This window comes from Passer montanus, unplaced genomic scaffold (genome assembly GCF_014805655.1).
Source record: "Passer montanus isolate IOZ18808 unplaced genomic scaffold, ASM1480565v1 scaffold4, whole genome shotgun sequence".
NCBI lineage: Eukaryota > Metazoa > Chordata > Aves > Passeriformes > Passeridae > Passer > Passer montanus.
In genome coordinates this window covers 2,414,745-2,426,957 of record NW_024368818.1, presented here as the reverse complement: position 1 = coordinate 2,426,957, position 12,213 = coordinate 2,414,745, and the positions used below count along the sequence as shown (strand labels likewise).

The 12,213-nt window shown below is 35.0% G+C and overlaps 1 protein-coding gene across 8 annotated transcripts in view; it reads left to right on the top strand.

Annotated features, from left to right (window-relative positions):
* Window positions 1-12,213, top strand: part of PAN3 (poly(A) specific ribonuclease subunit PAN3) — a 102,632-nt gene that overhangs the window by 20,555 nt on the left and 69,864 nt on the right. For 6 of the 8 annotated variants that reach the window (XM_039718255.1, XM_039718254.1, XM_039718253.1 and 3 more), the window contains exons 3-5: window positions 1,146-1,212; window positions 3,215-3,285; window positions 5,382-5,444. In XM_039718255.1, the coding sequence (XP_039574189.1) occupies window positions 1,146-1,212; window positions 3,215-3,285; window positions 5,382-5,444 (201 nt within the window). Of the gene's footprint in view, window positions 1-1,145; window positions 1,213-3,214; window positions 3,286-5,381; window positions 5,445-5,961; window positions 6,137-12,213 lie in introns of those variants that run through there. The other 2 variants (XM_039718260.1, XM_039718259.1) reach the window with 2 other exon arrangements.

Below are 12,213 nucleotides of genomic sequence, written 5' to 3'. Positions count from 1 at the left end.
GTGGTCAACAGATGAAATGGCAGTGAAGTATAACATAGAAAGCTTCCTGCCCTTTGCCACCAACATTGAGACTGGCTGTGGAGAAAAATAACTGCAAAGAGCAACTCCAGTGACCAGTTCTGAGTCAGTCTGTGTCTAGACTACTAAATGAAACATGCCTGGAAACCTTCCTTGATGCTTAAGGCCAGCTGGCACAAAAGGGCCTGTTTGTGCTGGTGTGTGCTCACCCACTAAAGCAGAGTCTGCATGCAAACCGTCCATTTGAAGGGTTCTCAAACCTTTTCACTGCTGAATAGTGCCTGGAAATTGGCTGGGAGACTCTGGGTTGGTGTGGGCCAAAAGCATGCCAGGGAGTATTTTAACAAATTAGTGGTTGTCTCTCAGTGAGGAAGAACACTTCCTGACCTTGCCTTCCTTTTCTTCTCACACTTTTTCTTCCTGTTGGGAAGCTGGTGAAAGAAAATAATAAAGTGTGTCTTCTTACTCCTGCTTAAAACTTTTCTATGAAAGAAGCAGTAGCTCTTAGTGCAGCACTGCTTCACTTGAGTCAGTTTGTTGCTAGCTGATACCTCTAGAGGAATGTAGGAGAAGTGAGTGGAGCCTAGGAGCAGTGTTAAAAGGGTTTCAGATGTCCTGCTGACTTGGAGGAATCTGGGTGTTTTGCTGAAAGGTCTCAAAAGGTTCTTTTGTTTTAAAAAAAGAGTCCATAAAGTACTTAAGTATATTTCATTGGAGAAGTTTCATGTTGTGGTGATAGTATATTAAAGGGAGTAGTTGTTTCAGGAGTGCAGTATGAAAGACTGTTTTAAGGTGATAAGTAATTGTCTTATCTAATGTTTTCACAACATGCAGGAAGAGAGCCATAGGCTTGGTAGACCCTCCTCATTTAGAAGAAATTAATGAAGGTAGAGTTTAATTTGAACATACAGTAATTTTTGGTTTGCATTTCTGTTGTCCAAAATCCTTTATTTTACTAAATGTTTTTGTCAATTACAAGTCTGTTTGCTTAGTGTATTTACAAAATAGGGAATGAACACAAGTTTCATAGGCTGTCTTTAAAACTTTCTAAAGGTCATCCCCAATGCCCTCACTTAATCTGTTAAGGGTTTATTTTACATGTACACTTTCATCTTTTATTTTTACAGAGGATGACAAATAGCAGCAGCTCCCCTAGCCTTCTCAATGACAGTGCCAAGCAGTATGCAGGCCATGGTAAGTATCTTTAAAGTAATACATATAAAAGCATATTGGAAAATTTGGGAGATTCACAAAACTGAGGCTTAAGGGAATGTTATTTGTTCTTGGATTTTGAAACAGCACAACTTTATTTTTTAACAGTAGTGTAATGAACTCGTAAATTTTTAGCCTTCTCTTTGCTGTGGGGGAAAAACTTAGTCATTATCAGTCTTGTCACTTCAAGTGAAATGTTAGTTTGGATATCCACTGCAATGCACTGATAGCCTTAGCATTTATGTTGCTTCACAATAGTATCCCTTTTTATGATGCTTCTTGGATAAGTTAATGTGTGGGATTAGTGTACAGGTGTTTTCTGTTAAACTCAGGGAGTGTGGATTTTGTGAAATGTCACATTACTGCTGATTTTTAATAGCTATTCAGTTTTGTCTTGCAGGCAGTACTTTGCCTCTTACAATATTTTTCCTTGCTATAGGAACATGTTTTATATACATGGTTTTCAGCTGAAGAAAATGTCTAGATAGTGGAGGCCTATGTGCTCACTAAATTGTTGTGGAGGCTGTATTGAGCTTTGTAATGTTCTCTTCAGAATTACTACAGATTATTTCAGCTGTAGCTGTTAATTTAAGTTCTTTAAAGAAGAGGGTACTGCTCCCTTATGGCAAGGACATACATTTAAAATAAATTTCTGCTTTGAAAATTGCTGTGTAAATTATGCTAGAACTCCATTTGCATGTCTGACCCTGTAGCTAGTCTACTTACTAGGATTATAATTTTTTAAGCATGGTAGTAACTACAATAAAATGAGCCTGCTTGAAAGTCAAAATTTGCAGGTATTTTCTTGTTTTTTCTTCCTAGTTTATTTCCAGTAGGCTTTGAGATTAACTCTGCTTCTTTTGTCCCACTGAACAATTAGCCATTCAAGGCAGTGGAGGTCTCCAGTTCTAAATACAGTCAGAGTTTGACTGTGACAGGCCAAATAGTAATGGTGATGCATGTCAAGGAGAGAAACCACACCAACTTTTAGAACCATTTTAAATTTTGTCATGTCTCAGATCCTTCTCCCTCTCTCTCCCTGGCTCTGCCAACCAGTACTTCATTTGTGGAATTGCTCTTTCAGGGAATATTTATTGTTGAACAAATATAAGATAAATTCTCTGTAAGAATTTAATGTTGAAGAAAGTGTTTCATCAAAACACCAATGTTTACAGATGGCAGTCATCTGCTAATTTGACAGTTTTAGCCATGTAGTTTGGAGTTTTAAGTTGCATCTGTGAATGTTACAGTTTTTGATACTTCAACTCTGGAAAAGAGGAATAGGAACAAAGAAAAAACAATAAAAAGTTATTAATAGAATGTTGACTTCTCCTGTCCTTGATTCTGATTTAAATTTGATGTGTAGAACAGTGACAGGACGAGCAAAATGCACATCATTATTTGTAAGACCTGTTAAACAGAAGATTGATAATTTGAGGTAACTGGAGATCATAGAATTATAGGATCTTTTATGCTGGAAAAGACTTTAAGATCCAGTCCAACTTGTCCCAGCGCTGCCAAGTGCACTGCCAAAGCTTTTTCTCTGCTACATTTACACAATGCCCCTAGGGATGGTGACTCATGCACTTGCCCTGGGCAACCTGTTCCAATGCTTGTCAAGCCTTCCAGAGGATCTTCTGGTGAATTGGAAACATTGTAATGTATCATCTACAGGGTTAACAATGACATGCAAATGTAAGGAGCACTTAGAACAGGTTTTCTGATCAGATGAAGCCTGTGAAATGTTAGGTGGCCTTTAAATAGTGTCAACATCAATTAAACATACTGAATTCTGTTAATGAGCACCATTTCAATTAAGCAGTTGCACAGAATCTAATAAAGGCTGAGAGTTTTAGCAGTGTGATTGCTAAACTTAGCTTTGTCAAGAGGATTTTTTCCATACAGAAATAAGTTCAAAAATATTAAATTCGTTTTAGTAGTGTATATATATATGTAACACCTTGGTTTTACGTTGGTTTTATAGATCCACTAACTTCACCAAATTCATCCCTGTTTAATGACTTTGCTGCCCTCAGCGTGTCTCAAAGGAGGAAGGTAGGCAACAACTAAATCATAAGTAGCATATTTATGTATGAGTTGACAGGGAAGAAGATCTGGAATAACTTGAAATGCTGCATAAAATAAGGTTAATTCTTCTGATGCTACTAGATTTATTTTAATGTGTTGCTGCTGATATAAATAATATCTTACTACTTCATTTTTGCTACATCAGATCAGACTGCTGCTGCTACTAAGAAATACTCCAGGCACTTGTAAACTGAAGTTTATAGAATATGAAACTTGCCCATTATGTAGTATGTAGCCCATTGAATTTGAAAACAAACTATTTTTATTCTAGTAAGGGACATATTCCCTGCAAGCCTTTAGGGGAGCAAGTTCAGAATATGTTAAGAATCAGTTCTCCCATTTATTTGTATGTTATGCGATAATAATGATAATAATTATATTGCTGTTTGAAATGCATTTAGGTTAAAAGACACTGTTAACATTGGGAAGTGAGGGTTTGGGGCTTTTTTTCCATCCCTCTCATTTGTATTGAGAAATCTTCCTTTTGCTGAGGGCTAGACAGCATCTTCAAACATCTTTGACCTGCAGCTGTGCAAATTGTGGTGTTTTTCAGTTAGACACTCAGTGGCTGAAATAAGAGACAAAAATTTGATTATGTGAGTTTTGTCTCATTTTCATGAACTGTCACTTACCAAAACCAGATATTATCTTATCCCAGCCAATTATTAAGTTTTATTTTCACTGATGATGTTCATGTTCTACTACTTATTAGCCACGTTATCCTGAGCTTTCCTGTAGTAAATAATGAAAGCAAGCTACATTCGCATGTTCTGTATTATTCCTGCAGGTGAAGATTGAGCATAAAGATAATTGCTATAGTTGGTCCATCACACTATTTTTTAATTATAAATGCTGGTTTTGATCGCTAATTTTCTAATATTATGATGTATCCAAACTACATAGAGTATCTGCATTGCTCTTTTCCTTAATGCCAGTACAGTGCGCTGAAAGTCGGATGTAATGAACTATAAATGTGTTGCTTATCCACTTGCTAAGGCTGGTAAAAATGAAAAATAATTGTACATTCCTCCTTAACACAGGCATTGAGAGCCAATATGTACACATATGTCTGTATATACCTGGGTGTAAAGTTGTGCTTGTGTATGAACCATATGCACCAAAGAAAATAAGCTGTCAAATAGAAGTATTGCAAGAATGACCACTGTCTTTAAAAATACTTCAAAGTTAAGCAGTACAAAGTGAAAACAAACCAATTAATATTTGCTTGTAAAGCACAAATACCTCAAAGCTCAAATAGTATTTCAGAGTGCTTACTGACTTAATGCATTCTTTCCTCAAGAAAAAGAAGCAAATTAAGGCACTGGCTGCTAAAATAGAGTAAGTTTTAGCTCTAAAATTGATTAATTTGTTTTTTTATTCTAGTTAGCATTACAGCTATAACTGGCATTAATTGAAAGGGGTTTGTATTTTTCTTTGCATATTAATTTGGTTTTTGTTGTGACTGTTGTTTTGTAACATATGCTTGTATTAAAAGTTGTTAAATACTAGTAATGGGGAAGTTTTGATAAAATAGTACTTGAGCTGTATAAATCTAGGCATCCAGGCTCCCTCTATAGTCAGCACAGGGAGATGAGTAGTTTAAAGAAACATTTAGCTCTCTCTGAGAAAAATACTTTGTGAATGACCAGATGTTGGTGATTGCTTTAAGTGGATAAAAATTGATGGCTAAAGTTATGAGAAATTAATAAGTTTTGTGACTGACTTTTGCTGCCAGACAATATATTGCAAATAGTTATTATGTAGTTTTTAAATATTTTTAGTATTTTTTTTACAATATCCAAATTGTCTGAAGTGATTTCCTTAAAAGCACTAAAGGCTTGAGAGCCAGGTATTTAAATCCTTGTGTGATTCCCCTCTACCCCATTAACTGGAGTTTTTTTAGAGCTTAAACAATGGGGTTTATTAAACCAGTGCTTGGTGCCTGCTGTATGAAGGGAGCCTTGGTGACTAGTTCAAGTGTACGTGTTTGCAACATCTGCTGTTTGAAATAGTCTCCATTATCTTGAGAGCCCAAGTCTAAGGTTTTGTTTGTTCTGAACTAGCTGGCAAAACCAGCATTTCCTTCGTTTATCACTGACTTGGAGGACAGATATAATACAGTCTTGGTAAGTGAATAAAGAACAATTGCTTTCCTTTAAAAATATCACAATTCTATTTTGTAATATTTTGAAGTATTAAGTTATTTGGAACTATGTAAAAACTGCATGTTTGTGTTATGTAAAACTGAATAGTTTCTGTAAAAGCATGTACTATGTAGTTCTGTGAAGCACGTTTATTGATTGTCTCTGGATATTGCTGATCATGTTATGCTGGCAGCCCTTTAATAATGGGCAAGCCATATAGAGAAATATTTGAGATCAATAAAATACTAAACATAATTTGATTGTAATTCTGAATATCCTTACTTTTTAATTAGACAGTATTTTTGAAGCTAGTTAGTATGACTGAGCTATTTAATTTGCTTTTGATTATTTGATGTTTAGAGCCATGCTACTTTCTGTTCAAAAAGTAAACATAGTCTTGAATTTTTATGAACATTCTTGAGATAATTATCTCTATTTAGAAATTATTAAACTGCATTTCAATTTTAGATTTCAGGAAAGCTAAGATTACTGTTTAAAGACATTTTTATAGGATACTTAAAATGAAATCAAAGGAGCTAAGTATTTCTGTAGATGGAGCCTTGGTGGAGGTTCTGTCAACTGTAAAACCTTCTGGATTTACTGTCCGGTTATTGTAACTCCACATGCAGTAAGACAAGCAACCTTAAAGTGAATTTCCTATAAGAGATTTTTAGGTAAGTATTAATCTACAATGCACAAATAGGATTTGTGAAGCATGGAACAAAAGCTAGAGTTAGTAATAGACTAACACCCTTTCCCAAGAATAATGTCATGCTTATTTCATTTTTTTTTCTTCAAATACATGTTATGCTTGTTAAAAATAGGATGGCATTCTGAACTTGAACTTCCCAGATGTTTTTCCCAGGTTGACTTTAGCCATTATCTTGAAAAGTGCTCCTCTCTAAATCTGAAGTGATCTGTTCTTGCTTTCATTTTGGTGCTTCTGGTAAACAGTTCATAAAAACTTGTGCGACATAACTGATCAGAATCTGCTGTAAAGGACATGACAGCTTAATGTACTAAGATGAAAATATATTTTAGAATTGTTCTGAGACTGTTGCCACCAATCCAGGCTAAAAGGTTCCTGTACTTGTCACTGGTCAGCCTTACAGCATAGTGAAAAGCATTTACTTCTACATTTTAATTTGTTTTTTCATACCTTCAATCCTCATGAAAATTGAACTCTTAAGCAAAGTTGCTAACACTGACTTATTTCCTTTTCATTTTTTTAATTGTTTAATCACATTTAGAGGAGGTCCATTAAGGTTAGAATAACTTCAGTTCACAGGCTGCAAGGGTGAACTAGTTGCTGTACTGAAGAACTCTATAAGCACAATTTTAATGCTGCTTTTTATGTATTTTCAAGAATTTTTTTTTTCTAGAATGCCTTCCATTGGTTTTAGGTGAGTAAAGGCAAGGACAAAAACTCTATATTAGAAGGAAAGTATAAGAGAGATCATCTGAATTGAAGTTCACCCCAAACAGGGTGCAGCTCTTGAGTGCTGTCTGTGGAGATTTACTGCAAGTGAGACTGGACAGCAGACTTAATTAACTGACTTTGATCAGCAGAAATAAATGTGCATAGAGAATTATTTGAAGCAAAAGACTACCTGTAAGCCTAGTCTGCATAAATGCAAGCTTTTTAATGAGTATGAGAAGAGTTTGACCTCTGAAGTTAAAAGAAAACAATAAAGATAGCTTCAGGTCCTGTAAATATTAAATTCTTAAGACTTAAATGGTTGCTATTTTATTTTTTAGTGTCCTGCCTCCCATCTAGTTTTGTTACCTGTTGGGAAGCTGTATTTCTCTCCAGCTTCCTGTTTCCATCTCTGTCTTGACACCTCTGATATCTGATATTTATCTAGTTCAGTGGTGTTCATAGAAAAGCTGTGTGTGCCATGTTTGGTCTTGCTGAATTTACTTGTAATGAAAATGTGTCGAGACAGTTTTCACCTTTCAGAGCCTCCTGCATATGATCTCAGAAGCATGAATCATGTTCTGATGAGTTGAGGAGTAATAATCAAGCACCATGTCACTGTGTTCTGAGACAGAATTATGGCTGCACAGACTCTATAATGTACCTGGACCAAATATATATATATTTCAAACCTAAATTTTTCCTTCTGGGATTTGTACACCTGTACTGTAATAATAAAACATTATAGTTGGTGCTAAAAAAAGTTGTTGCAGCAATGCAGAAGCACTGTGCTTTATGAGAAGACTATTGAATGTTTGTAGGTAGTACCGTGGTCTAAAATGTGTTCCAAGGATATAATATAATCTGCATTACATTATTGCTTGGAATAGTTAGTCATTGGAATTGTTCCTTGGTTATGTGCTCTTGCTGTCTTGGTTATTACTATTTAGATAAATATGTATTTTTCACTTCTAAGTGTATAATGAGAGAATATATTATTTGCTTTTTTTGTGTGTGAATTAGTGATCATTATGATAAGTCAAATTATAAAAGCATTTATTTCCCTTTAAAAATATGTAACACTTTTACATTTTGCTGCCTCATCCTTTTGTATATTTGAAGTCAAATAACTTCAAATGTAACTGATATGCTGGATGCTTTTGTTTGTATTTACAAGCTTTGTTTGATTCTTGCAATGACAAGGTGTATGTAGTCTTCAAGAGTGATTTGCAGTAAAATAATAATAAAAAAAAAATTTAAACTTGTGCACACATTAGTTGAAGGCGCTATTTAAAGCAGCTAGAAAATATACCACTTTTGAGAAATCATGCCTGTTAAAGACCAGAGTAAAAGCTGCATCAGTCTTTAACAGTCTTACCTATATATTTGGTAACTGTGCATGATTTTCCCACTTCCTGTAAGTAACACAAAAATTTCTGTCCTATTAAAAGAAACCTTTAAACATTAAAAAATCTGTGGTTTGCTCGTAGTGTTCATTTAGTTGTGGAGTTCTTGAAAGTACGTCTTGGCGTGGTGGTAGTCTGAGAAGTCTGCACTGTAGTTACAACCATTTACTTTAATGGTGGTAGAAAAAAGGCTGCTTTTCCACAAGTTTACATCAATTCAACAGGTGATATGAATTTCTTAGGAAAGAAATTTGTCTATGTAATTAAATCCTTCCAGGATTTAAAGTTGTGGTAATTCATACTTCATCCCAACATAGCTAGGTTGTGAAATTGATGAGAAAACATTTGACTTAATTATGTCAGTTTTGATGCTTCTCAGCTCTTCAGGATTTTAATGCCTTCAGCATATCTACTCATGAAATAAACTTTTTTAGTATGTTCACCTGAAGAGTTTCCCTTAGCTATTGTTTAAAATGCCTCATATAGTGCCTGATCTATTGCATCTCTAAAACTTATTTAAACCAATAATTACTTTTTTGTAATGATCAGATGTATTGCTCTAGAATAAGATACATTTCCATGCCAAATGTCACACTTAAGTTTTCTTGGGGTAGAAGAATACATATTATTCTCTCTGTATGATACTTTTCAACTAGAAAAATTCTGACCCCAGCCAAACCTGGGTTTTCATGAGCAATCTGGATGGAAGGGTGTCTAGTCTGCTAAATGCGTGTAAAATCAATGTATAGTATTCTGAACTTCAAACTTGTAAGCATTATAAATGTTAGCATAGTCGTCCTTTTTCCATAAGGGAAAAAACCCTCCACCCAACAACAAATAACAGCCAACCACACAATTGTTTTTAGGCTACTGACCAAGCTCCTATTCAATGTTTTTAAATGAATATTAAAAAAATTGATTCCTGCCTTCAGAAGGTGAGATAGAAAAAACCACAAGTGTGGTCTGCCTGTCTGCCAGTGGGAAGTTGTAATAAAAAAGGGAGTTTAGAGGGTATTTTGGTTAGTAATTAACCCAATCCATGTAAAGGGGTTTTGCAGCTTTATTGGCCACAAAACTTAAACAGTTAAACTTCACTTAAAAGACAGTTTTTCATATTTCCATCTTAAAAGTCTGTTAGGATATTCCTGTTGACCATAACTCATGTTCAGGTGTAACACTTAACTGGATTCAGTAATACACAGGAACAGAGTTGTATTCACAATTAAGGTACTGCTTAGCTGATTGTGCCTGTAAAGGGGCTCAATAACATATTGAAGTTCATATCTATGTCTTGGTGTTTCAAGTACTGGATTATTCCAGCTAATCAATTGTTGGGTGAAAGTAGCAATAATTACTCCTAGAACTTCTGTTTTGGTTTTAGTTTTAAAGGCATAATAAAACAGAAATTGCTCCTTTTTCAGTAGACTAGCTGCCCAGCTGAGTGTTTAACCTGTTTTTCTAATGGTCTCTTTGCCATTAATTTAAAAAGATTAAGCCTTTCAGAAGTCAGCATTGAAATTTAAAATTGTATCTCACATAATTTTGGTAGTCCAGTAAGTAGTACAAGAAAAGTGTGAGTTTGTGTAGCATTTTAAAAGTTTTCTGCGTGGGAATGTAATATTTTTTTTGTATGTGCAGATACAGTCAACTCACTGTATAACAGATGAGCCCTAGCCAATGCTACTGTGATACCTTTTAGCTATAGTAATTTAAGGTAATGCTGCTTCATTTAGCCTGTGTTGGAGAAGGCTTAAGATGACTTCTATTTGGTTTGATAGTAGAAGCATATAGACAGCATTACCACAGCTCAGAGTCTTCCCAATACTTTGAAACACCATAGCCTGCTCATATGTTTGTATGCTAGACTTAATTAGGTATGTTTTGGTACTAAAAAGGGCTTGTAAATCTAAAATTCAAAGCCTGCTATAGGTAAATGCATTTTAAGGAACAGAAATGTAATTTGGGACCTGAGTGATCCTAAAAAAATAAATTGCAGATCTTCAGTAGGAGAAAACTTTGCAGTTGTGTAGTTTGATTTTTCAGCTTATCTAGACTTAAATACTGCATGAAAGTCTTTATAGTTTGAATGTTTGTAGATATTTTCTTGCTTAAATTTATTCTTCTAGGATAGCCATGGAACATCTTACACTAGAGGTCAGTTTAATCCTGAATTAAAAAAGGGAAACGTGATATTGCCCACTGTCTTTGAAAAAGGAGGAACTGGGGCAAAGACACTGTTACAACAGATAGTAGGAAGAAAATAGAGTTGCTGAACACATTCCCAAGGTTCTTGCTGAATGAATGAGAACCAAGTAATTAAACTGACTTGAGGAATACTTTCTAGCATGGGCTAGTGAAGTTAATCATCATTAGTAGTGTTCTCTTGTGAAGATGCTACTTAGGAAGGACTTGTTTCTGGATTGTCTCTTTTGTTTCAAGTGTGATGTTTTTCAGACTTCTGGGGTTTATCTTTCCTAATAATTGTGCCAACCAGTAGGATCCTATCATTAATTGCTGGCAGCAGCTTGGTTCTGCAGGGCAAGGGTTGTAATTATTAGCTATGGTTGAAAATGCTTGCCCTTCTCACCCTGGCGAAAACTAAGCTGTTGCTAGCAATTAAAGGTAAGTTAGCTGTTCCCTGCCTCATGTAAACATTTGCAGCCGGTAATTACTACATCTCAACAGGTTTTTTACCTCATAGACTGTAGGGAACGCAAAAAAACCCCAATTGTTTTTGTGAACATCCAAGAGTAACTGTCCCCAAGCATAAAAGTTTGGTTAATTAGTCCAGATTGCCATGCCCTCTGTGTTTTAGGAAGATATATTTACATACTTATATATATATGTTCAGAAATGATCAGTGGTTGATGAGTTCTTGCTCATTTTAAGGTGAACTGTTTGTGTTGCTTTATTTCCTGCTCTGTGTAGAGGTCAGGGATATAGGAAAGTTGATACACTTAGTGAAACTTCTCGATCTATTTGCTTTCCCTTCTGTTGAATCTCTCCTTTTGGCAGATACTGTTTTCTGATTACCTTTAAGTTCAGATTGCATTTCTAAATCAGATCCAAGTTTGCTCATTGAGAACAAATGTTATTTAGAATTACTTCAGTGCACATAGGCTAAAATTTATTTTCAAATGTTGTCTATTCAATCTTCTAATGTGGCATTTCTAAATCAGATCCAAGTTTGCTCATTGAGAACAAATGTTATTTAGAATTACTTCAGTGCACATAGGCTAAAATTTATTTTCAAATGTTAATATTGTCTATTCAATCTTCTAATGTCTGTCTAAATAATGAAATCTTGACCTAGTAATCCCCTAATGTTTTATGATAAGTAATGAAAGGAAAGACTCATCCCATGCTTAATTTCGTTTTTTAATACAAGTAGGTAAAGAACTACTGAAACATGAATTCTTATTGTCTCTATTATTGTCTCTATATGATCTTTCATAAAGCCTAGAATACAGTTTCATCCTGTTGTCTGGGATCTGAATCCTGTTGTGATCAAAATAGCCTTCTTCCACATAGGCTTATTTCTTCTTTTGTTTTGGTTTTCCTTTTCAAAATACTTGTAGACAACCAGTTATTATGGAAGATTAGAAGAACCCTTTGTGAATGGAAGTATGTTTGGGCACTGGCTTGTAGTCCAATAGTCTGAGGCAGACTGTGCCCCTGCACTTGGTAGAGCATGGAGGGAGAGAGAGGGGAAAGCTTCCAGGGAAACTGTCACTCTTCATTATATTGTTTCCAATAGTTGGCCTAAGAAAAATACATACTGTATTCAAACTCTGCCCTAAAGTCCAATCTTGCTTGAATGTCCAGCTTCTCAGCTCTGATGGCTTTGCAGGTTATGATTTTAATAGTCTTTCTGATTTACTGAGATAAGTTGCCCAATACTTGAGTGTTTCTCCAAATAAACAACAAT